The 26,058-nt window shown below is 48.1% G+C and overlaps 1 protein-coding gene across 1 annotated transcript in view; it reads right to left on the reverse strand.

The window, feature by feature from the left end:
- The window catches only part of RNLS (renalase, FAD dependent amine oxidase), a 242,495-nt gene that overhangs the window by 30,271 nt on the left and 186,166 nt on the right, over positions 1–26,058 (reverse strand). Inside the window, exon 5 of the mRNA XM_044659230.1 lies at positions 8,499–8,672. Within this exon, the coding sequence (XP_044515165.1) occupies positions 8,499–8,672 (174 nt within the window). The remainder of the gene's footprint in view (positions 1–8,498; positions 8,673–26,058) is intronic.

The raw sequence follows: 26,058 nt of genomic DNA on the forward strand, positions 1-26,058 counted from the left end.
AAGCAATCGGTAAAAATTGAGAGGTATTCTCAGGAGCCTCCCGATGTGCAACCCACCAAATGACAAGGAAGTCAGTGGTACTAAAGCAGGGAAGTCTTCAGGTGAAACAAGCTAAAAAATATCTCATCAAGGCAAGACAAAGTCAAGATTCTGGGTCCAGTAAAAAAACCAAGTTGATCTACAGGATTCATAGGATCTCTGGGTCTAGAGCTAGAAAGACTGATGGCAAAGACCTTTGGCTTCAACCCCCTCATTCTATTACAGAGAAAACGGACACAGAAGAGGTGATCTGCCCCAGGTTACCAGCCAACAACCATAAGAATCTGGGTCTGGAGTTGGAAGGATCTCAGAGAGGATCTAATCCAACCTGTTCAATTCTACAAAGGAAAAAACTGAGGCTTGGATCACACAGGTACTAAGGTGGAATTTGAACCCAAGTCCTATGAGTTTAGAACCAATATTCTTTTCCTGATACTGTGTGTGAAAGTCAACAAGGATAGTTCTTGAGGTGGAATTTGAACCCAAGTCCTATGAGTTTAGAACCAATATTCTTTTCCTGATACTGTATGTGAAAGTCAACAAGGATAGTTCTTGAGGAGTGCTACTGGAGTGGAAGTCAGGCATTTGTTTTCAAATTACACTTAGGGTTTACCCTTTCTCAGGGATGCTGGGCAATTCCTCCTCTTGCCACATGCAAAATAATTGTGAAAAAACCACAACCTGAATTATATTTGTTCAGAATGAGATCTGCGATCCTGTGTGCCTAAAGGGCAGGAGTTGTTGTGAGTTCAACATTTTGTGAGTTTAATCCCTAACTGATGTATGCTATAATGCGATGATTCAATTCAATTCCACAAATATTCACTAAGTGCCTCCTAGGTGTTGGATGCTGGGAATATGAAGACTCAACGAGCAAATCCTCATCTGCAAGAGGCTTAGATTTTACAAGGGCTGTTCTTACAGTGGGGATGTAGTTGAGTCAATACAAGATAATTTCAGAAGGAAGAGGGCCCTGGCAACTTTGAGCATCTAAAAATAGACACAGTGACCGTTTCACTATGAGTTGAAGGTAGCGGGGCTTCAGGTGGCGCTGAGACTCGTGGGACGTGTGGGTAGATCAGGACGGGCAAGCTGAACAAGAGGGGAGGAGTTCAGATCTTAGGAATCCAGCAATCGGCAGTATCTCGTAGGCCCAGGTGATGGCGGAGGTTCCTCAGATGCTGCTAGACTATGTCAGAAGGACAAAAGGTCCTGCTAGTTCTTTCTAGACACAGTGAGCTTTGTTCAAGCCCACTATTGCCCGCTGTGTGCAAGAATGAATTCCTCAGCCCCGCTTCAGCTCAGTGCTGATAGGAGCTCCTCCATCATGGGGTGGTTTCTCTGCAGGATGACATTGCACCCCCTGCCTTCTGATAGGCAGAAGGGAGGAGGGCTGACACACACTGTAGAAATGGCCCCTTTGTGGACTACCTTAAGGGTCTCAGCTAGAACAAATTGTTCTTTGAGCAAGTATTGGAAAGATCTATCTTACGCAGGAGAAAAAAGTGGAGTCCTTTGAAATTCAACCCCTAGAATTGAGGCCATTACAGGACCTGCTCCATTGGAAGCAGATGTGTCTTCCTAAGTGGCCACGGATGGCACCAGGGTTCAAAGGACACTCGGTGTTACCAGGGAGAAGCCAACGAGGCCACGTCTAGCCCCGATGCTGAGCTAAGCACCTCGGGCTGTTGGCTGGGACTCATCTCCAAGAGCTCCCACGTGCTTCTCAATAGCTTCCAGATAGGCTAATAAAATATCGATCTCATTCACTTGAGATGATCTAAAGGGCAGCCCTAACACACATCTGAGCGGCTCACTCTATTCCTCTTCCTTGTCTGCTCTGCAGGAGACGGATCTGTTGACTCAGACTCAGAAAGACAAATAAACAGCATCATGTGAGGGGCTTAAAGATGGAAGACGTGAGTTCAAGTCCCCTCTCTGACACCAAACTAGATGAGTGTCTCTAAGGTAAATCCTTTAATCTTCCCCGTCTCAGCACCTTCATCTGGGAATGATAATATCGATCCTATTTAAGGGTTGGTTTTGTGGGAATTTGTATAAAGAACTAAATGGGGGAGGCATGTGAGTACTCTCTAAACCGTATCTGTGCCAACGGAATCAGGCTCTCCCTCAGGCCTTCCAGCCAAGAAGCTGAGAGGATGGACTCGAACTTGCCCACACTGCCTCTCGGACCATCGGTGACCTCCGGCCAGTCGTTCCTTCAATACAGGGGCCTGACCATTCCTTGTGTGCGCTTTCTAAAGACAGAGAACAGAACGGCTGCTGGTCTGAGAACTCCTCGGTGTGGGGAGCTCCCTGGGGAGAAAGAGGGTGCCCAGGACGGAGTGCCACCCGCTGCGCGGGAAGGAGCGCCCTGGGGAGAAAGAGAAAGAGGGTGCGCCCTCATTGATGAGATTGCAGACGTCGATGGCTTATTCTGCCGCTATCTGAGTCTGGGGAAATGGATGAGAACGATGACACTGTAAAGCCATCGCCTCGTTCACAGTCTGATGAGAAGCCGAGAGCAGGAACAATGCCCTGCCTGGGCAAATTAGTGACAAAATAGTGATAGTCGATATTTATAGGGCACTTTCCAGCTGTTTTCACCTCTCTTTGGGCCTCACAACCACCATGTGGCATCGCTGGTGCAGGTTTTCTTAGTTCTCATCTATAAGATAAAGAAGTGAAGGCTAGCAGACATTCATTCAGTGACAGGCATAATCTGAACCCAGGTCTTTTGACTTCCACTTAATTCATTGAGCCATTTACTCAACAAGGTATGATGCGAGAACCCCTTAGCCACCTCACTCTTTCTGCTCTAGAATGGCGGCCAACGTAGAGCCTTACGGAGGGCCGTACGAGCGGAACGTAGTGCTGGAATCGACTCTCGCCAGAAGGTCTGAGGGCCCGGGAGAAGGGACAGCTTTGCCTCTGAAACATGTCTTGATCTAAAAGAGGCATCTCCACCGGATGGGAAGGCCCTGGTCAGCCCCGGGCTTCTGCCCACAGACACTATCATCTTCCTAGAAGGCAGCCGATGGATCCCACAGTCCATCCCATAAGGGGGCTTCCCATGCACTGGAATTCCCTGGGATGAGCTCGGGATCAGAGGACACAGTCAGCCGCTGCCCAGGCTTCACCTGAAGGCCTCCAGGGAGGCAGAACCCACTGGCTCGTCACAGGCCCTCTGAACCCGGGGCCTGCGGCAAATAGACACCCGCCTCCACCTGCCTTTCTGAAACTCTGACTCTCTAGTGGGGCAGAACCAGTTTAATCCCTCGTCCGTGTTGCAGTCCTTTAGATACTGCAGACAGACATGATGTGCCCCTCAGACTTCTCTTCCTGAGGCTAATCGCCCTGCGGGCAGCAACCAGCCTGGCTACCCTGGAGCCTGCAGCTCTTCAGTTGTCCCGGCCTCCCTCCGGTGTCTAGTGGCCCAGGACACATTAGGGTTAGTGTCCCCAGACAGGCCATTCGCCTCAACTTCCCCCCTCCCGTGACCCCCGGGATGCCAGACAACATCTGGAAATAGAGATACGGCCTCTCCCCTGGCCTGATTCGCTAAGTGCAGCCCCTCTGGGGGCACGGAGGACCCCTCGGCCTTACCATCTGTCCTGCCCTTGCCTCCCTCCCAACGTCCCCCCGCCCTAGCATCGGCACTGCCACCTGACTTGCTGACGCCCCCCGAGCACCCCCGGGCCTTGCCGTCTCCCTGCTGTGGCGTCCGTAGGGTTCTGGCTCTTGCTATCTGCCCTCCGACAGAACTCCTGCGTTTTCTCTTCCAATTCAAATATGAAATTATCGACAGCAAAAATCAGCTGTCAGCTTTTTTCTCCCCATACCCCTAGTTCTTGACATATGGTGAGTGCTAGAAAATACTCATTATTCACTCACTCATTCATCCGTGTTTGTATTCCCAGCAGCTGGCTCAGCAGTCGTCTGCATACAGTAGGCAATTAATAAGGACTTGTTGAAGGGGATGGACTGGCGCAATGGGCTGCAGGCTCCCAGGCTGCGCTCTCAGCACAGATGGTCCCTCTTAGTCTCCCCCCTCGGAGACTTCTCTCCAGGCCTCGATCAGGAGGAGGAGAGGCTGGCTCCTTCCCCAGGACGAAGATGCTCCCCCGAGCCCGGAGCATGTGGACCCAGGTAACCAGATGGGCGGAGGCCGATATCCCAGGACGGATCTCCAGGCCCGGGGATCACTTCCTCCACTGACGTGGAGCCGGCCAAAGCTTGGGAGCACATTGCCGCATCTCACCCAGAGAAGGGCCTGCCAGGCTCTCCGAAAAGGGGGGGCGGCGGCTCTTGTGGCTTCTTCTAGTTCTGAGGCAGCATCTAGCCCAGGGCATGGCTCTGACGAGGCTTTAGACAGGCGTCTGCAGAACGAGGAATCCAACAAACATTAACCAGCCTCTGTCACAGGCCCAGTTCTGTGCTGGGCCCATTGCCAAATGGTCCTGCGATCGTAGTGGCGAGAGGGGCCAAAGGTGGCCAAGGGACGGGCCTCTTTCTGCCAAAGAAGTTAGAAAGGCCTCGTGTGTTGGGATGAGGATGCATCGTCTGGCAGCGGGGCCTTGGGTGGATGGACGGAGGACCATCTCGCAGGGCCGAAAGCTTACTTCCTGAAAAAGTCACCTTCCATTAAAATAAAAAGGCAGCCCTATGGGACAAGAGTCCTGGCAGGCTTCGGGGGAACTATAACGAGCCTCCCATCGCTCCTGACCTTCTTGGACTCAGGAGGAGCAATACTGGCTTCTGGGGGTGCTCGCCCGATCAACAACGGCACTTCTTAGGGCTTCAAAGACGCACCTGAGTCTGTGACCCTGGGGTCACGGGTCTAGAGCACGAATTCTTCACCTTTTTGGGTGGGTCACAGACCTCCTTGATAGTCTGGTGAGGCCTAAGGAACCCTTCTCAGAAAACAATAAAAAAAATATAAATATACAGGATTGCCAAGGAAGCCAATTATACTGAAATACAGTTAATTGCATTTTTTTTAAAGATCAGGGACCCCAGCTTAAGAACCTCTGTTCTGGAGCCAGCTTGAAGGGCCTGAGGCCCAGGGAAGGTAAGGGGTGTGTTGAGGACACACGGACAGGAAGTATCAGGGTCAGGCTTTGAATCTAGTCCTCTGATACATATCCATATATACAAAGTAAAGATCTACAAAATAAATTCAAAATAAATATAAGATAATTTTTTGGGGGAAGAGGGAGGGAGAGCAGGGGGGCATGAACTGTTAGGAAGCTCAAGAAAGGCCTTCTAGGAGGCAGCATGGTCCAAACAGCCTTTCTAAAGACCCAGAGACCAGAGAGGGCAGAAAGTCTCCAAGGCCTCCCTTCAGTGAAGCTCTTTTTCTCCTCACGTGGTCCTTCATTGCCTGCCCCTTGTTCCACCTGTCCTTTGGGTGGATGGGCAGAGCCAGCGTTTGCCTCCTCTTGTGGACCGAGCGGGGTGGAAAGCCGGGGAGGTCGCTCGTCCTCCTGGAACCCACGGCACCAAAAGGAGTGAGTGGTGCAGTGCTGAGAGGGGCCTCGAAGGAGCTCTTTTCTCTTTTTAAACCCTCTGCAGTTTTCTGCCTCTCGCTTGTGGATCTCATTTTAGTTACTGTCAGCAGGTGACAGCTGACGTCTTTTCCTGAAGGTTTAGGTTGGGGAGGTTGTAGCAAAAATCCTGTTTGCCATCTTGATGGATTCCATACTTTCAAAGAGGCAAAGAACACGGCCTCATCTGAGGCAGGAAGAGATCTTGTGTTCTACCATTAAAAAACAAACAAACAAAAGCCCTCACCTTCCATCTTAGAATCAATATTATGTATTGGCACTAAGACAGAAGAGTGGTAAGGGCTAGGCAATGAGGGTGAAGTGACTTGCCCAGGGTCACCTAGCTAGGAAAGGTCTGAGGCTAGATTTGAATCCAGGACCTCCTGTCCCCAGGCTTGTGCTCCACTCTTAAACCTTCAGAACGTTTTTATTGGAAGAGACCCCGGAGAGCATCCATGCCCTTCCCTTACAAATGAAGGAACTGAAGTCCAGAGAACTCTGACGAGCTGAAGCTTCACTTAGCTGTAAGTAACGGGGCAGCCGCGGGACGCCGTGTCCTGGAGCCCAAAGTTCTGGCTTCTTGGATGGCGGCTCTCCCTCCTGTGCCAGGCGGTCATCACGAGGGGCTTCACAAATGCCTCTTGCTCTGTCCACTGGTCACCACCCGCTTCTGGCTAAGGGAGCCCCGGATCGAGGTTCTCTTTGGCATTCTGACTTCCTGGTTAGGCGGGAAAGGCCTGAATTCTGGGGCAGAATTCCAGAGCTGGCATGGAGTGCAGGGATCTAGCCTGACTGCCAGCCTGGAAAAGGATCCTCGCGGCCGCCTTGGAGACCAGAGCGCGGACCCCCCGCCAACACTGCTGATGCTTCTCGAGGCAGCACGAGCCGCTTTATGACAGCTCCGCCTCTCAGGAAGGTTTTCCTCCCTGCATCCCCCCACCGTGGCGCCTAAGCCTGTCCCCCCGTGCCAAGTCTGGCGGCTTTTACATCACAGCCTTTCAAGAACTTGAACCCAGGGGTTATCGGGTGCTCCGAATTGCTCCCTTTCCCCGGTGATGAAGGGGCTAGAAATGACGGAGATTTTAGTGATTTCAGGAAGGTTCCAGGTGTCTCCCTTCCCCTGGGATGACGTCTGCTCCGAAGGGGGGCTCCGCGCATCTGGGGATAGATCGGGTCCTGGTGTCTGTCTCTGCCACCACTTGGGGGTTAATCCAGGAATGTCCGAGTCTGAGGATAACGTGCCGGCCAGCTTCTCGGCATGCTCCGGCCTCCTCCTCCAAGAGAGCCGTCTGTGGGCATCAGTGCATGCGTGGCCTTTGTGTTTAAAAGAAATGTTGGAAAATGAGGCTTCATTTACATGAAAAATGCTCTTCTCAGCTGTTCACTTCCCAAGTAGGGCAAGGACTGTTCTTAAGAGTGTTTTTAAAGAATTCCCCGGAGTAATGCTGCCAGAGAGTCCGGGAATGCCTCGGGATTTTGTGGAAGGCCCTCCTGCAAGGCCCTGTGGGCCCTCCTCTCTCTGCTTCCACGGCCCCACGCCTGGCGGTGAATCAAATCACCGTTGCACACCCGAGCGTGGGTTCGATGCACTTGGAGAAAGCTAGAGAAAAGAGGCCGGACAAACATCTGGAGGGTCTCAGCACACATGCAGGCTCATTTCCCTAAAGGGAGGTCTGGGTAGAGGCTTCTAAGAATATGTGTGGCTCCAGGAAGGATCACCATATGTCGATGAAGAAAACGAGCTCCCTAAGGGTGGAGATGCAGAGGGAGGGGGGAGCCGTGGCTTGGTGGGGGCCCAAAAGGGAAAAACAGGGATGGGAGGGAGCTGTGACATGGAGAAGCAATCTGGACCTGCCCCCTGGCTGGTTCCATAAGCCTGTCGGGAGCCTTAGCAGCCCCCCAGCCTTCTTCTCCTGTTGGCGGGGAACCTCGGGTGCCATTCTAGGTCCAGAGGACTCTACCAGTTTGGGGGAAGGTGGTGCTCCTTGGAGTGGAAGGATCTTCCAGAGGGGTCCATCAGAGAGAAGCCTGGAGGTCTCTGGGTCTCCCTATCCTGGTTGGTCCTGTTTCTCCTTCAGCCCAGTGTGTGTACCCACAAACCATTTAGGTCACATTTTGACACCCCTGGTGCCCCACCTTTTACAGGCAGACCGGGGGAGTTTTAAGCGATAAGAGAAACATTTTTATACGACCGAGTGCTCTGCTAGAGAAATCACCCTCGCCAGCCAGTGACAGCCTGAAGGAGTCCTGGAGCCCCCAAGGCCAGGCTTCAATCAGTTTTCTAGCTAATGGCCTGATGAAACCATCACTGTCCGCCGGCACCGCATGGAACGAAGGGAACTGAATCGTGTTCCATTTAGGGACGTCCTGGTTTAGTCTTCGGCCTCACAAGCCTGGAGGCCTGCAATGAATCCGTCCAGCCCTCCCCAGCACATCATTCTCAACTGCAGGGGGACGGTGGGGCCCGGAGGTCCCGGCCTGGGCCCTGCCGGCCCTTCTCATAAAAGAGTCCTACAGATCCTTCCCTCACCCTGAAAAGGAAACAAACATCCCTGAACCCTCTCCTTTGCCCAGTGGAGCTGCGTTCCCCGGCTCCAGAAGCCTGCTCAGGGAAATATCAGCGTGGCGGGGCGGCAGGGAGAAACCGGAACCTGAAAGGCCCCGAACGGTCCGCGGATTCACGTTTAAGCAGCGGGACTCGGGCTGTTTCCGGCAAGAGAAATATTTTGAGGTTTCAAATGTTCTGACGCCCTTTCCATGACCGCGAGCAACGCAAACCAGGTGGGGAATGACCTTCGGGAAAAAGCCAGCACGACCTTCCTCGGTTCCCCCAGACATTCTGGAGACCCCGAAGGAGCTTTTTCCCGACCGCCGGCCACCGTCCCGCGCTGAAGAGAGAACGGAACCACCGACCTGTGTCTCGCTTCCTGTTGTCGATGGAGAGGAAGCACACGCTGGGGTTGTTGGGCAGGTACTGGGCGGCCCAGGGGACGTCGATCTGCGTGCCGGCTTCATAGAAGAGGCCCAAAGCGAAGCGGCAGGAATAGCGCACCGACCTCAGTTGTTGCTTCTGACTTTCGCTCATCACTGTGGGGAGAAAAAGGGAAAAAAGCATTTTTCTTTCAGTCTGTCCAACTTAAAATACCGTATTTCCTCTGAGTAAAGACCCCAGGAAGAGTCCCTGAGCTTCCCATGTACTCGGCCTCGAGATGAAAACAGAAAAGGAACATTAAAATGGAGTTCTCTAGTTTGCTTTTTTTCACATTTTATTCAGAAATCTTAGAGATGCTCAGTGTATTAGCAGACTGCTAAGTGGCAATGCCTAAGTTGGCATTCCAGGCCCCTAAGGACAGACCCAGCCTTAGGCCGAGTGCCTGGTCCATACACGAGGCACCTGATTTCCTACTTCTGCATCCTAACTTATGAGGACTCTTCCACAAGGATTCCCTCCCTCATCTCTGGCTACTAAAACTTGAGCCAGTGAGGCAAAAGGAACTTGGGCATCAATCACTTGAGGGTAGCTTTGTTTCCTGGAAAACAGTCCTAGATTGGGAGTCAGAGGACTCAGATTCAAGTCCCAGTGCTGACATTTACGATTTGGGTGACCACTAGGGACCTCGGTTTCCTCATCTGTCAAATGAAGTTTTGGGGCTAGATTGTCTCACGGGTCCTCCAAAGGTCTCTGGCTGCTGGGACCTTTTTTCTCAAATGACTCGGTTTCTTTTGCCTTTTCCTCTAGGAGCATATAAGATGGTAAATGCCTAAGGGGCAAGGATAAGTGCCCAAGCACAGTGGGCACTTCATGTCCGCTGACTAGCTGATGACCTGGGACATTGAGGATCTGACGCTTAGTCTCCAGGGGTCCGGGGGCCAGGCTCTCTTCCCTTCTCCGGGCTTTGGTTTCTTCCACTCAGCCAAGACAGCATCAGGGGTGGGCAAATCTGGCCTGCCCCTTACACATGCTTCTTACATTTTAAAATAAAGTTTTATTGCATTTAAAATAAATTTAATGTATTTGAATAAATTAAAATAGAGTTTATTGCATTTAAAAATGAAAGAACCATTCTTAGCTTCAAGGCAGTTTGGATGGCTGCAGTTTGTGACCCGCTCAGCAATCTCTAAGGCTCTTCCATCTCTGGAAAGGATGGGCACCCAAATAATGACCTCCTCTCCCTCCACTCGACCGAGCTCTCTGAGTCTCTGAAGCCAAAGGCTCTTCTGGTCCATCTTTGGGTCCTGGGGGCCGAGCCGAGAGAGCCTTGTGTGGGGCAGGCAGGAGGTCAGTAAGTGATCTTGATGACGAGGGCCGGGCAGTGAGGACCCTGAGGACCCTACGGGCACAAGGCCCCGGAGGCGATCAGTGGCAGAACAGGATCTGAGCCCTGCTCGTCGCACTCCATCGGACTTGTCTCATGAAGCACGTTTGGTCCCAGATCACTTTTGATGCTGAGAGGCCAGTCCCAGTCATTGGAACTTCTGAAGGCAACGGTTAATAACTGAATAAAGTGTCGGGTACTTTAGAAAAGAAATGAAGAAATGAAGACACGATAGCCCTTGAATGACCGAAGATTGATGTCCTCCACATAAATGTGTGTCAATGGCTGGATTTAGAGTGATTTTCCCCAGAGAAATGATGACAAATTTAGCCAGAAGGATCTTAGAGGTCGCTGAGTCTAACCATGTCATAGAGGCCCAAGGGAGTTAGGTGACTTGTCCAAGGTCTTGCTGTGAGCAATGTTAAAGGAGGGATTTGGACCTCGGTCCTCTGACTAGGTCCTCCTATACCAGCATCTTTTCTGTCATTCCCTCCTTCCTACTGGCAAGAAGTAAACAGGCCCCACACTAGACTATTTGACCAACAGTACAGCTGGCAAACAGCTTTGTAAGACAAAGACAGTTGAAAATCGTGTTCTTGCAAAGATGCATGATGCCAGCTGCATGAAGGCGGGTATGGTGAGGGCTCTAGTTAAGGCTGGCAGATACAGCCAGTTCTCCATCGGTCTCATTAAATATGTTTCTCACAGATTTCTTTCCTTATTCAGTTTAATTTTAAATGTGCTGTTTGATGTTACAATATGTCCATATTTCCAAATTTGTTAGAAGCAGAATGAAAGTGGAGAGAGCCTGGGCTTTATTAGGCTTTAGGTTATGGTTTGGATTAAGGTTTTGCTCCTGAAGAAGACTCCAGATAAAGTAGAATACCCCAGAGGCATGGATTCATGAAGCTACTCTCAGTCACTGTAGGAACACTACACTATAGATTAATTTATTAGATCGCAGAGGAGGACTCTAAAGGCATTGGATGCCCAGGGATGAGAGGTCTTCCAGGAGCGACATGCAGAATTTGGACGTGGTGGCAAGACAATAAGTGTACCATCTCACAGAGGCAGCCAAATGAACACTGAATTTCAGTGGCCTTGCAACTCTGCAGAGGGGCAGGAGCACTAATGTGCGGGTAAATGTTCAACAACTAGCTCCTGATAAAAACCAAACCAATCCCAAACAAAAACAAAACCCCAAAACATGTACACACGACGAGCTTTTAGGTTTGATCTGCATTGTTAGCATTTTATCTACCATGTTCTTAAGTCTAGTCAACATACAAAATAATAAATCAAACCCTGATTTGTAGCATTTTCTGATTTATGAAGTGAAAATTTAACAACTGGCTCTTGAAACGGTTCAAGCTGGATCCAACATATTCTTGACCAAAGGAATCAAAGAACTCAACAAATATGGAAACGACCTCCTGGTACGTAATCTGGTTTAACTCAATATGCTGCTACCACCAGTTTTGTTTGAAAGCCAGAATTTTAATACAATCATAGCATAAATCTCAACAAAATATTGTCAGGGTATAAATCTGGTATGTGTGGTGATGGATGTCAATGACCTTGTCTAAACTGAATCTCCTCAGAGAAAATGATGAAATAATTGACAATTTCTCTTAAATGCCAATTATGTTGCCAGTTATGAGAATACCACCATGTATATCCCCAGCCTTTCAAAACCTCTAAAGAAAATCTAATATTTTAGTAGGGAGGAAGGATGTGGTTACTAAATGGCAGAAGACTCTTGTTGGTCAAATAAAAGGGATGCTGTTAACTTTCCAGATGAGAAAGGGCCTGGAGTTAGGAAGACTTGTCTTGTTGAATTCCAATCTGACTTCAGATACCTATTAGCTGTGATCTTGGACAAGTTACTTAACCCTGTGTGCCTCAGATTGCAAACCACTCTGGTATCTTTGCCAAGAAAACCCCAATGTGGATGAAAGAGAGGAAAGCACTATGTATAGGGATATGGATATCAAAGCAAAAATGAAAATAGTCCCTGCCCTCAAGGAGTTTCTGTTCTTCTGAGAAGGAACTACATGTACACAGGTAACAACCTCACCCATGTAAATATAATTTTTCAGTGGGAAGGGGTTACTAAAAACCAATTAGAGGGGGCAGCTGGGTAGCTCAGTAGAGTGAGAGTCAGGCCTAGAGACAGGAGGTCCTAGGTTCAAACCCGGCCTCAGCCACTTCCCAACTGTGTGACCCTGGGCAAGTCACTTGACCCCCATTGCCCACCCTTACCAATCTTCCACCTATGAGACAATACACTGAAGTACAAGGGTTTTAAAAAAAAACCAATTAGATCAGGATAAGCCTCTTTTAAGAGAAGGATCTTCAACTGAAACTTGAAGTGAACAAGGGATTCAAACAGGTAGAAGTGAGACGGAGAATATATCCAGTGCAGAGCATAGTGGGTCTACAAGGAATAATAGAGAGATTAATTTAGCTGGAATATAGAATGCACAAGAAGTTATGTGAAATCAGCCTGGCTAGGTTGGGTGGATCCAGCCTGGGATGTTAGATATCAAGTAGAGGAATCTGTATTTTATCCTCAGGGAAATAGGGAGCCATCCTTCTTAGGCAAGGGAATGACACAGCCACATCGATGTTTTAGGAACTTCAATCAGGCAGCTGGGTGGAGAATGCACTGGAGCAGCTGGACCAGTTACCATAGGATCAAAATATGGACAAAGGGGAGGACCATGGGAGAAGAGACAAAGGAAAGGACACAAGGAAAGTCAGGGAGGTGGAAGGATAGAACTTATGACAACTGAGTGGCAGGTTGGCAGAGGAGGGTCAGTGAAGGCCACAGACAGGTTGGTGAACAGTGGAGAGGCTGGAAGGAGGGTGAAGTGACCCTATCAGGGAGCTGTCTGTGAAGTCCTGAGAGATGGAGCCTTTCGGTAGCTGACCACCTGTCAAGCTGAGAGAGTTAGAGACTGGAAGAAGCTTGGGGACAGTGGCTGATTTCCTCTGCCAAACTCTTCTAGTGCCTCCTCTAGGATCAAATCAAGCACTTCATGCTTGCTATCACCCAGGGAACCCTCTTCTATCTTTCTAAAGTCCTTTCTCCTTTTTTTCATTCTGCTCTGACAGTCTTAGGTCTGAATTTGCTGGCACACTTGGGCCTCTGCACTGACTAGCTGATGCCTAGAATCTTTTCTTTCCTCTCTCTTGCTCTTGGAATCTCCAATTTCCTTTAAGACTCGACAAAAGTGTCACCTTTCATAGAAAGCAAGTAATAAGAAAACTGATTACTATTGATAGCTTTTGTTTTACTATCACCTACATTTCTTCTTGTATCTCTTCCCTTCCCCATCCAGACAACCATCCATTACACTTAAATTTTTTAAAAAGAAAGAAAAAGAGAAAAAAATAAATATCTTCAGCAAAACCAATCAGTACGCTGAGAAACATCTGATGATCTATGTGATGTTCTATGTTCACAGGATTCCTGCAAAGGAGAAAGGGGAGGTGTCTTCTCACATTTCTTCTACAAGCTAAGCAAGTTCTAAAAGAGTTGTTTCCCCTTCATTTACATTGTAGCAGTCAGTTGTGTTAATGTCCTCCCTGCTCTGTCTATTTCACTCTGCATCAGTTTATACAAATCTTCGGAGGCTTCTTTGTATCCATTGTATCAATCATGGCTTCCAGCAGACTGACTGGCCACTACATTCATCAACCACAACTTGTTTAGCCATTTTCCCTCCGTGGGCATTTACTTTGTTTCTAGTTCTTTGCTAAAATAATGTGCAACTGTAACTATTTTATTATGTGTGGGTCCTTTCTTTTTGCCAGTGACCTCCTGCGGGGCAGGAGGGCACATGCCTCAGAGTGGAATCTTTAGGTAGAGGGTACAGCAGTCACTCCTCCCAGCTGCTTCTCTTTCTTTCACAAACTACTTTGTATCTAAAATTTTGTATCAACTCTGTATATACCTCTATGTGTACCTGTTTTCTCTACCTTTTAGAATGTTCGCTTTTTTCCTTTATATCCTAAGTGCTTAGGACAGCCCCTGATTGATAAATACTTGTGGGTTGGAGGAGGAAGAGCTGTGTTCCAGGCTACTTTCAGGCAGCCAGAAACCCTACCAGGGTTGGTCTTCTTCCCTGGAAATTACTCTGGGTAGGAACCCAGGCCAGGCCAGGTTCCCACAGGTTCGAGAAGGCTGAAGATACATATCCTTGGGAGATGTATGATAAAGTAGATGATGGAAGAGTCAAAGAGAGGGGAAACTAGACACAAGATCATCACTATAAGGGAAGGACTGAAAGATGAAGTTTTGAATAAGTTGAAGTCAAAGAATAAAGAACAAACAGGGCCAGCAGCAAGGTGTCTCAGTGAATTGAAAGTCAGGCCTAGAGATGGGAGATGCTGGGTTCGAATCTGGCCTCAGACACTTTCTGGTTGTGTGACCCTGGGAAAGTCACCCCATTGCTTAGCCCTTACCATTCTTCTGCTTTGGAATCAATACACGGTATTAAGTTTAAGATGGAAGGTAAGGTTTTTTTTTGTTTTGTTTTGTTTTTTTTTTTAAACCCTTGTATTTTGGTGTATTGTCTCATAGGTGGAAGATTGGTAAGGGTGGGCAATGGGGGGGTCAAGTGACTTGCCCAGGGTCACACAGCTGGGAAGTGGCTGAGGCCGGGTTTTGAACCTAGGACCTTCTGTCTCTAGGCCTGACTCTCACTCCACTGAGCTACCCAGCTGCCCGTAAGGTTTTTTTAAAAAGATAAATATGGCTCTTAAAAATAAAAGAGACATTTAAGGCATTGAAGATTGAGTTGTGGTCAGGGCTTCATGACTTGGGATATGGAGAGCCTCCCACTACACCATCCTGCTTCAAGAGTGGCTATTTCTAGGAGTGAGAAGCAGCACAGAGGAAGAGAAGGGAGCCAGATGAAATCTCAGAGAGAGATCCCCATGACAGTATAAACACCAGAAGAAGTTTACCATGGCACTAAGCAGATCTTGCCCTTCCTCTGGCCCTTACTGTGATCACATGACTTAATTTTTCTTGTTAAATGGACTTATTGACCATCTTTGTGTTTCTCTTATTGGAGTATTTGCAAGTAGAGGACAGCTCACTGTTGAGATTTCCTCTAAGAAGGGAGACCTGAGTTCAAATCTGACCCTAGATGTTTCCTAGCTGTGTGTGACCCTGGGCAAGTCACTTGACTTCTGATTGCCTGACAAAAGGAACAACTGGATTTACTGGAGAAATGGCAAACCACTCTAGTATCCTTGGATGGCTCTGGTCCATGGGGTCATGAAGAATCAGATACAACTAAATAACTAAATGACAATAAAGATGGATTAAAGGAAAATGTTGTGGACCCAAGAATCATATAAGTCGAGAGAGTGTGGTAGGGCTGTGAGTTTTATTGATGGGACAAAGCCTTAGCTTGATGAGATTACAAACCAGGCTTAATTAGTAAGCATAGACACCCTAGATTTTGGTACTCCTGAGCCAAAGATAAAGGGACCTCAGAGGCTCTAGTCCAACTCTCTTACTTTACAGATGAAGAAACTGAGGTCCAGAGAGAGGAAGCCAAATGCTAAATAACAGGCCCAGGTCACCAGGGCCAGGGCTCTTCCCACTATACTACCCTGCCTGTTTTGTTTTCGGTGGTTTCTGACACAGCTCTGGGTTACAAAAGTCAACCCAAGAATGTTTAATGCCAACTGTGAGTTCAGTTATACGGTAGAACTTCTCGCTTCCTTTTCAGCGCAGAACTGAAGAAGGCTGGATAGCAGAGAGGAAAGGGTTACGCTCTGGGGTTCATGCTGGCTCGAATCCTGGGGCCTTTGGGCATGGGCTCAGAATTGGGGGGTCAGGGACCTTCTCCCTTTTTCATGCAGTGTGTGGGCTACCTCTGGGAGGCTCCACAGCATGGAGGGAAGTGCCTTGTTTAGACACTACCTAAGTTTTTCCCAGACGGGTGGGTGTATGCCCTCATTCTTTCCATAGGTAAAGTGCTGAATTTGTCCCGATAAAAGCTCATAAATGGGATAATTGCTACATATGGTCTAGGCCTATAGGAAATGTGAGCAAATGTGGGTGCCTTTTTATGGCACTTTTTGTGAGCGAGCCCACCCAGCTCTAGTATGGCTAAGCCATCCACGGGAGCTCCATCAATCTCAACTCGGCCCTGAATGCTTGCTAACACTTAGCTCCTTGGCTTCTCAGTGAAGTGTCTGCTTGTGTTTATGTTTGGGGCTTCCAGTAACTTGGGCAATGAGGATTCTAATTCAAAGCTGAGAGAAGAGAGAAGGTGGCATTGGCGAGGACTCGGAACTCGGTGAGATCACAATGAAGTGGGAGACGCCAGAGAAGGAAAGCCAGTTCGCCCACCACCTTCTCTCTTTTTACCTAATAAGAGTTCCTACAGCATTCAGCAAGAGCCAAACCACAGGCCTTGGAAAGGAAAGCAAAAGGCTCTGGTTTGGCTGGAGGCTGGAGAGTACAGTCTCTGCATTGGCCTTCTTGCCTCTCCTATCCAGTTGGCTTTGACGGGTCCTCTGGGCCTCCCACATGGTGGCTCTTAAAATACCTGAAGCCGTTTATCCTGTCCAGCCCCCCTGACCATCATGTGGCCGGCACCGGAGGCCCATTAGTGTCCTGGCTGCCCTCTTCTGCACGTTCTCCAGCCCATCAGCTTAATTTCATTTTCAGTCTCCTCGGCACAGTTTACTCTCCAGCCCAGGGGGCTCAACTATGGTTGTTCTTCATTTGCAGCCCTGATGTCGGGTTCTGAAGTTCTGACTTTGGCTTAATGTTTGATGATACAGCCAAAAAAGTCAGGGCCGGCCAGTCTAGATTGGGTCAGGCTCGATATGGCCTTTCTCACCTCCTACCTTATATCTGATTCACTGACGACAGACATTTAGGATCTGACTCTCACCTCCCATTTTAGAATCAATACTGTGTATTGGTTCTAAGGCAGAAGAGCAGTAAGGGCTAGGCAGTCCGGGGGTTAAATGACTTGTCCACGGTCATATGGCTAGGAAGTGTCTGAGGTCAGATTTGAATCCATGACCTCCTCCAGGCCTGGCTCTCTATCCACTAAGCCATTTAGCTGTCCCCAACTTCCTAGTTCTTGTATTTAGAATCTTTCCTCTGCTTCTAGGGCATTTGCTATCCCAAATCAATAAGAATCTGTAACTCTAAAAGTTGTATTTTGGTCAGTTCAAGTCAAGAAGCATTTATTAAACCTTTACTATGTGTCAAGCACTGGGCTAAGGGCTGGGGATACATGGGAAGGCAAAACTGCTCCTTGCCCAGAAGGCACTCATAAATAATGATGCAACATTTTCGAATCCTAGTTTTAGCTTTTCTTTGCCAGGGCAAAGTCACGCATTAAATCAATGAATTCTATCCATCTGTTGATTGTTTGTGGAGATAGAAAAAGTCTGGTGCCATTAAGAATCCTAGCCAGTGGCCCCAAGGAGATTTAGCTTGCTCTCTTCACCCTGTTCAAATCAGTGACCCACTCAAGGTCTACTCGCTGTCCAAGCCATGTGTCCATATGGACCAACTCTAAGCACCCAACTGCAGAACTTAGTTTGGGCAGATCTATACCTGGAAGGGTCCTTAGAGATCTTCTGGTTCAACTGCTTTATTTTACAAAGGAGGAAACTGAGGTAGGCAGAAGTTAAGCGGCTTGCCCAGGGTTACATGGTTATTAAATATCTGAGACTAGATTTGAACTTAGGTTTTCTTGGCTCCAGGGCCAGCATTCTGATTATGCACTGAGCTACCAACTTTTACAAAGACTTCAACTGAGGGGCAACTGGGTGGCTCAGTGGGTTGAGAGTCAGGCTTAGAGATGGGAAGTCCTGGGTTCAAATCTGGCCTCAGACACTTCTTAGCTGTGTGACCCTGGGCAAGTCACTTGACCCCCATTGCCCACTCTTACCACTCTTCTGCCATGGAGCCAATATACAGTATTGACTCCAAGATGGAAGGGAAGGGTTTTAAAACAACAACAACAACAACAACAACAACAACAAAAACAACCACCACCACCAAAGACTTTAGCTGAATTACTGGTAAAATTGCATACTAGCCCAGGACCAAGTGTCCACCAAGTCCTATGTGCCTGCCTGGCAGTGAGGTATAGTGATGAGGGTTTGGTGTCAGTTTAAGACCTGGGTTCGGTCCTACATTTGCTATCAACGAGTTCTGGGGAGTCACTTAGGAACCCCTCTAGGCCTCTTGTAAGATGAAAGGGTTAGACGAGCTTCCTTCTAAGGGGTCCTCTAAGTCTAAATCGTATCGTTTTCCTGAGTACACCTTGAGGATTCAGTTCAACAAATGTTTCATAATTGCCTGCAACGTGCAAGACACTCTGCCAGGTGCCAGAGTTATGAAGATAAATGCCAGCTTGTTGTGCCCTCCAAGAACTCTTCTTCCACTGAGAACCCAAGTGTGCTTGATCACAAAGCAGAGAAAGCCAGGGTCAGCTTGGGCTTTGGGGGTTAAAATGAATTCATGTATATTGCAGCTAAGTTTTATACTGATGGAAAAATACATAAAATGTGTGTCATCGGCTGCTCAGCACGTGAGAGGCAGCCCAGGCTAGTGAATAAGAAATACAAAAGTGGCTCAAAGCCAAGAAGGTACGGGTGCAAATCCCACCTGGACATATGCTATTGCCATGAGACCCTGGGCAAGTCCCTTCAGCCTCCAGTGCTGTAGGAACTCTGTAAGGTTAGAAGCTGCAGAGAAGGTATCAATCTCTCTTGGCAGAGGGAATGTTTTTGTTTGGGAATTCTCCGTACCAATAAAATCAAGTGTCTCGTGTTTTTACCTATCTGAACAGAGTTGCTTCCCGGAGAAAACATTTACTTTTCCATTCGTTGGTTTGTTATTCTTTCTACTAGCTGTTTGCCAAACAAGAGTAACTTCTGTTTAAAATATGAAGATGTCCACGTCTGACTCTTGGATCTCTCCGTGTCTCTGTCTCTCTGTTCTCTGGACTGCCCAGCCTGAGGGAAGTGCCTTTGGACTCCTGGGTCACGGTGCTTTAAGTCCGTGCTCTACACAGGGCACCCCAGAGAGTCTGCCCCATCACTGGTACCCACTACCACAACTGGGAGAACTGGGAATCGGTGATTCTCTGGTAACAAAACTTGAAAAAACAAAAACAGAGGAAAAAAGAGAAAGAATGGAATATTCGCAACTACCCTAAATAAATGCACAATCTAAATTCACCTCTGAAGCCTCACAAGATGCCCACTGTGCTTTTGATGGAGAACATCAAGATTGCTTCCTCTTTGGGGAAGCAATGGCCACGGAACCACTCACTGTGCCAGGGATCCTGATAAAAATGCTATACCAGGCTCTGCTGATTAGAGGTGAGAAGATTACACAAAGTAGACAAAACTCAGAAACCCCAAAGCATCTTTTTATCTTTGTTTGAACTGTTGTCTTCCCGGTTGCCGAGGCCAAAGCCTCCTTGGACCTGGCCAGGCTTAAGACAGCAGACAGTTAGTTTATGGAGAAGATTCCCAATCTTTCCAAGCCGGGGCACTCCTCTAGAATTTGGTCTTCATTGGCATCAGAGGTTATCTTCATGCCTCAGGGGGCTAATGAGGCAGGATTTTGGTTCATCTCTTGAAAACCAATATTCTTCTAGGGATATTGTTTAGTGACAAGTCACTCATGGGGCAGTGGAGAGGTGTGTGGTGGCAGTGAGTGCCAAACAAGATATTACACAGGAGAAGCAGCGTCTTGGATGACATTGGAAGTGTGTGAGATATAGTAGATCAGTCATGTGCTGAGATCCGCGAAACTTATAAAAGCCTGTTGACATTCATGCTCTATCAAGAGATCTGGAAGAAGATCCCCAGCACAGACTCCTGTGGTGGATTTTCCTGAGGACATGGACAAGAGTTGCATAGGATGGGCAGGAATGAACAGATGAATGAATGAATGATGAGCTGTGTAACCAGCACTGATGGAATCTACTCAAGGATCTGAGGAAGACTTTTATATATTTAGTCTAATGACTTGAGGTAAAGGGGAAAGAGGGCTACATATGGGGTCAGAGGACCTAGTTATTCCCAGCAATGTTCAAGGCAATTCGCTTTGCATCTCCTGGACTCATCTAGACAAGGGTGGCATGGTGAGGAGTAAGGGATCTGATCCGATAATCTCTAAGCTCCTTCTGGCTCTAAGTCTATCATCCCGTGACTCACTATTCTCACAAAATACTCTGAATAGGTATCATATTTGTACATATTATATGTATTTTCAAAATCCAGGAATATGAGGCTGATATTAAAAATGAACAAGATTAGCCTAACTTGAACTTCTTGCTCTCTCATCTGAAATCTGAAAAAATAACAAGAAGTCTAAGCACAAGTTCAGGTGCTCCCTTAATTTTTCTTGCTCTGTTACTCAAACACACCCTCATACTCTTTCCCTCTTTGGGAGTCTGTTTGTTGATCTGCCATTTTAATTGAGTTCTTCATTCATTTTTTGGCACCCACACCTAAAACCTCCAGAGGTTTCCTAAAGGAGAGAAGTTTTCAGCCTAGGACAGTGTGTACCTTTAAATTAAAAGGCAGTGGATTGAACGATGACAGGGAATTTCCATGTTTTTGTTGGTTTAGGTCTGAAAATGAATTGTTATTGAAGCATAGTGCCTAAAATCACAAAATATATGATTTCCCCATTTTAATAAAAACAGTCATTTTCAAATAACGTTGTGGAGAATAAAAGTCCTCCTAGGCCAATGGTTTTTTACAAGTGACAGCCCAGTACCAAGATTCATCCCAGAGACATTTTTTTAATAAAAAAGCAATAAAACTGGGATAGAAAATGCTGACAGGATCTTAACAGTCCCACCTAGGAGGAATGACAAACAGATTCTGGTAACTTTTCCTGGATCCAGAGCGAATCTTCATAAAGAACGATCTATACAAATCTAGCATTTTGGAAACAAACACAATAATACCTCACTTAACCAAAGAGCACTTAACTGCTGATCTCACCTACCTAGAGCACAGCAAATACTCAGCAGCTAGGACAGCCATCATAAGGCCCAGCACTTTCCTATAATCCAACCCAATCTGGTCCCATAGGCATTTATTTGACACCTGGTATGTGCAAGAGGCTAGAGAGACAAAAGGACAAACGGTGCGAGCTTACATTGTGCTCAGAGAAATGATCCTGGGTTCCTTATTCGGCACCTTCTGATTCTAACTTTAGGCACACTTGAAACAAATTAGATGACCAAAAGCCACCAATGCAAAGTGGGGGAGAGAGAATGGGAGGGAAGAATGCTAAATGGGAATCACGAAGAAGCAGAATAGCTAGGGTTTACACCGCACTGCCTGTTCATCTGTCTCTCTCCCCAGTTTCTGCCTCTGCCTCTTGGAGTTGGGGGAAGGGGACTCCAAGGGCTCTTGGAGGCTCTGCCAGGGGGCTGCTAATTGGCACAACCACTTGGAAAGGCTCTGTATATGGATCCAGGGAGGAAGAGAGTTCCTCAGGACTTCTCACAGTCCCAGGAGGAACTGAGAAGGCCTTCAGCACACTGGCTGAACCTCAGGGAGACCAGGGAATTGTGGTGGAGAATGAGCAGAATTGAAAGGGTTGAGATTTGTGTTGTTGGCAGAAGCACCCAACAGATGAGGCCACTCAAGTATTTTTTTTCTTTTTTTTTTTAACCCTTAAACGTCTGTGTATTGGCTCATTGGTGGAAGAGTGGTAAGGGTGGGCAATGGGGGTCAAGTGACTTGCCCAGGGTCACACAGCTAGGAAGTGTCTGAGGCCGGATTTGAACCTAGGACCTCCTGTCTCTAGGCCCGGCTCTCAATCCACTGAGCTCACTCAAGTATTTTTGATGAAATGTGTGTGACCTGAGCCTTAGCAGCCACCGATTCCTGAAGCCTGTCCCTGAAGGTCTGGCTGGGGGTGCTCTGTGTGGATGGAAGAGGTATACTCATGACAGAATTTGATGGATGGGGGCTGGAGGGCAGAATGTTGGCTGTGGGGTCAGAAGAGACCCCAGCTCAGATTCTGCTTCTAACACTTAGGTTATGTGACCTTGGTTGCCATTTAAATACTCTCAGCCTCAGTCTGCTTATCTGTAAAATGGGGATAAAAATACCAGAATGGAGAGGAAGCATGGGGTGGTGCACAGAAGGCTTGCTTTAGACTCATGGTTCGAGTCTAGCCTAGAATACGTCCTGATTGTGACTGTGGACAAATTATTAAGCCATTCAGTGGTCCAGGGAACTCCTGATGACACACAGTAGAGTGTCTTGATGGGCTTGAAGTAAAGAGGACCTGAGTTTGAATCTAGCCTCAGACTTACTTTAGCTGTGTGACCCTATCTACTGTGCCATGCTCCCAACCTGTCAGGTTGCTATGAGAATAAATCTATGTAAAATGCTCCCTAAAGCTTAAGCTGCTAGAGAGAATCAGTCACTATTATCAAAGTAGTTTACATTTTAGAAAAAATAAAATTTTAAATTAAATTAAATATTTAAAACATTCTATATCTTAGGGGGAAAAACCCCTCTAAACCCAGTTCTCTCATATTGCTGACTTTTGCTGAGGCTTTGCCATAACCTCCTAAAGCTCAAAGAGTTTCCCTGAGGCCTCAGTTCCTTAAAGGGTGCTCAAGGGGCAAGAATCCAAACCAGGCCAAGATTGGCCCTCAGGCTCCATCCAGTCCAGGCCAAACATCTCCTTCTTTCCCCAAGGGGGAGAAAGGATTATCCAGTTTGGTTAGTCAAATCTGGAGTGGGGACCCCCAAGGGGAATGATGGTGTTGGCTGGGTATGGGCTGAACCTGCCTGGTTACTCTCAGGGAAGAATCCAGAGAGGGGGCACAGGATCTTCTGGGCCCCTCCAGGGCAGAGGAGCTGACAATCCCTCTCTCTGAGGAGATGCTCATGCTGACTCAGAAGGGGACTAAGAGTTCGAGCTCTTGCTATTTGTGTGAACGAAGCCCTAGAGTTTACGGAGCACTTTCCTGTGTGTCATTTGGTCCTGACTATGACTAGGGGTGCCAGGGCAGGCATCATTTCCTCATTTTTTTAAATGATGAAGAACAAAGATGAAGAAAGTGGGGTGCTGAGAAGTGCCTTATCTCAGGCCCCCACAAAACAAAGAGGTGGTGCTTGATTGAGTCTTCAAGGCCTTTCCCAGATGGGACATTCCGAAATCTCCCCTCCGGTGAATGGTAGAGGCAGGACTGGATGCCAAGTTCTCCCTCTTAATCCTGGGTGCCTTGTAGACATCCCTCTTGGTGGGTGGGTAGAGCCTGTGCCCCTGGGCTATTGTGGAAGGGACATTTGGGATCTGGGTATGAGGAGTGAGAATGAATGACAGAAGCAGAGCTGAAGCACTTATGGGGCACTGAGAGGGAGTATTGCTGCTCTCCGAGAGCTGCCCTCATCATGGGGCGATGGGGACGGTCTCAGTTACCACTCAGATGGAGCAGCGCCACAGGCCTCAGGGGGCCTTCAATGGGGTCAGCTCATTATCCCCATAGCCCTTGGGCTCAGGGTCCTTGGCCACCCCCATGGGGGTGTGAAGGGAGAAGGTGGTGGTGGTTTAACTTGTCTGGCACATGCTACGTCAGGGAGGCTGACATCCTGCTGAGAGTAGGGAGAGTGTGCCTAGAGAGGAGTCACGGATGTGCGTTTAATGTTGGCCCTGCTGTTTAGGAGCTATGTGACCATGGACACCCTGGTGGGCCTCAGTTTCCTTATTTGCAAATGAGGGATTTTGACTAGAGCAGATTTGACTTTTTCATGTCTGGGCACAATCTGGGGAAACACTTCTCAGAATCATGTTTTTAAATGCTCAAAATAAAATACCTGGGATGAAAAGGGAAACCAAGTCTTTAGGAATACTGTTATCAAAATATTTTTAAACACCAAACTCAAGGTCTCCTGGCAGGCCCCTTTTAGGTCTAAATCTATGGCCGTGGGAAGGAAGATTCAGACGAAGGAGATGGAGGTCCCTATCATGCAAGGGTCACATCCCAGACCTGCCTCTCATTGCCCAGGAGATGGGGGCAACATCCTTCTCTTCTGAGGCGCTGCAAAATGAAGGGATTGGCCCAAAGGCTGCTAGGTTTCTTTCCCACTCCAACTGTGTGATAAAGGGCAGCTTAGGGAGTGCCGGAGTTTATAAAGCACTGGGCCCAGAGTCAGGAAGACCCAAGTTCAAATTCAGCTTCAGCCACTTCCTAGCTGTATGATCCTTGGCATGTCACTAAACCTTGGTCTGCCTCAGTTTCTTCAACTGTAGAATAAGGATAATAATAACACCTGCCATCCAGGGAGGTTGTGAGGATCAGATGAGATACTAACTGTAAAGTGCTTTGCACAGGCCTGGCACATAGTGGGCACTTAATGAATGCTCGCTCCCTTCCTTCCACAGCTGGACGGCTTTTCCTCTTCTACTCTGCCTCATGGCCCATGAATCATGGAAGTCTTTCCTAATTCTCCTGTGCCTGGAGCCTCCTCTCCCTTGACTAGATTTCCTTTGTGTCTATAGACACATTTTGTGACACATATTGTGCCACTTTGCTTTCTTCCTTGGGAGCAGAGGCCATCTCGTTTCTCATTATTCTCTTTTTCCATCTCTTATACTTAGCCCAGTGCCTGTAAGCAGGAGTATCTGAAACTGCTTGTGGAATGACCTGAAGAAATGAATGAATGAGTGAATGACTCCAATAGGGCCATTCTTTACAAATACATGACTTGCTAGGACAGCAAGGGGAAAAATGGCCTCAGGAGCTGTGGGGAGGAAGCGAAGGCACCTCTTGTCCTCCACCTGTGCCCAAAGGCCTTCCCTGTGAACCCCCCAGGTTTGCCACCAAAGGGGCACAAAGGGAGATTCCTACTAGCCTTTCCTAGAGGGAGACACCCGGTCCAGGCTGCTTGGTCCTGAGTGGGGGAGGGAGGCAGCATGCTGAAGACAGAGAGACGACTTCTTTCAGGTTCCTCCTGCCATTTGTGTCTTACTGTGCAATTTTCGTGAGGATTTCAACAGCTCATCTGGCTTCAGGTTTTAATTGTGGGGTCTGATAATTGTGCCTCCTCAGGCACCGAGTCCAACAGGAGAGAGCGCTTTTCCGTTGAGAAGGAAATGCTGTGGTTAAACTGTAGCGGAGGTATTTTTAGAGCGGTTGCCATGTTAACGGGGCTTCACAAAACCCGTCCCTGGCAGGAGATGCAGTAAGCGTGGTACCCAGCCTGCATCCCCAGTCCCAAAGGCCAGGCCTGCTGACTGACTCATCTGGGACGCCAGGGCCTCGTGGCCTGCTCTGAGACTGGGCCCAGAAACACCCTCCCCTGTGGGCAGGTGGTAGCTCTGGATCCCTGGCAGCCGGGCCACCGCAAGGTCCCGCCTGCCCCCTTCTATGCAATGAATGGACTGAGGGAACTCAGGGAAAGGTGGCTCACTGGTTCACCTTGGTCAGTCTGTGAGAGGAGGCCCCCGCAGCTGCTTTCTGATGACCGGCCCACCCTCCCCGCAAGGCTGGACCATTCCACTTCGGATGGTTCTCAGCACCAGGATGTTCTTTTGGAATTTGCCTGTGGAATAATTCTGCTCTCAACTACTCCTGCTTCTGCCCCCATGGGCCATAGCAAACAAGCCCCATGTCTGCCCACTGGGTGGTCCTTCCAGCATTGAAGGTATCACTCATATCTCTTTGGAGTCTTTTCTTATCCTGGTTAAACCCAGTTCTGTGAACTGATTCTCTAAAGGCAGGGACTCCAGGTTTTTCCACATGCCAGTAGCCCTTCTCCAGAGGCTCTGCTGACGGTCAATGTCCTTCTTAAACTATGATGCCCAGGATACATGATGGCACTATAGAGAGTGTCTGACCAGGCAGTGGACAGCGAGATCATCACCTTGGAGGCCTCAAATTCCTCATCTGTAAAATGGGGATAATACTGGCACCTCCCTCACAAGTGGCCGTGAGGATCAAATGAGATAATACATACATATATAGCACTTTGCAAACTTTTGAGTACTACAAATATGCAAGCTATTGGGCACAGGATTCTTCCTGGAACCTCTCAATGTAATCCAGGATCACATGAACTTTTCCAGTGGCTGCATCACACCTCTGACTCATATTAAACTCTCAGACCAC

Source organism: Gracilinanus agilis, chromosome 2 (assembly GCF_016433145.1).
Source record: "Gracilinanus agilis isolate LMUSP501 chromosome 2, AgileGrace, whole genome shotgun sequence".
In the NCBI taxonomy this organism is placed as follows: Eukaryota; Metazoa; Chordata; class Mammalia; order Didelphimorphia; family Didelphidae; genus Gracilinanus; species Gracilinanus agilis.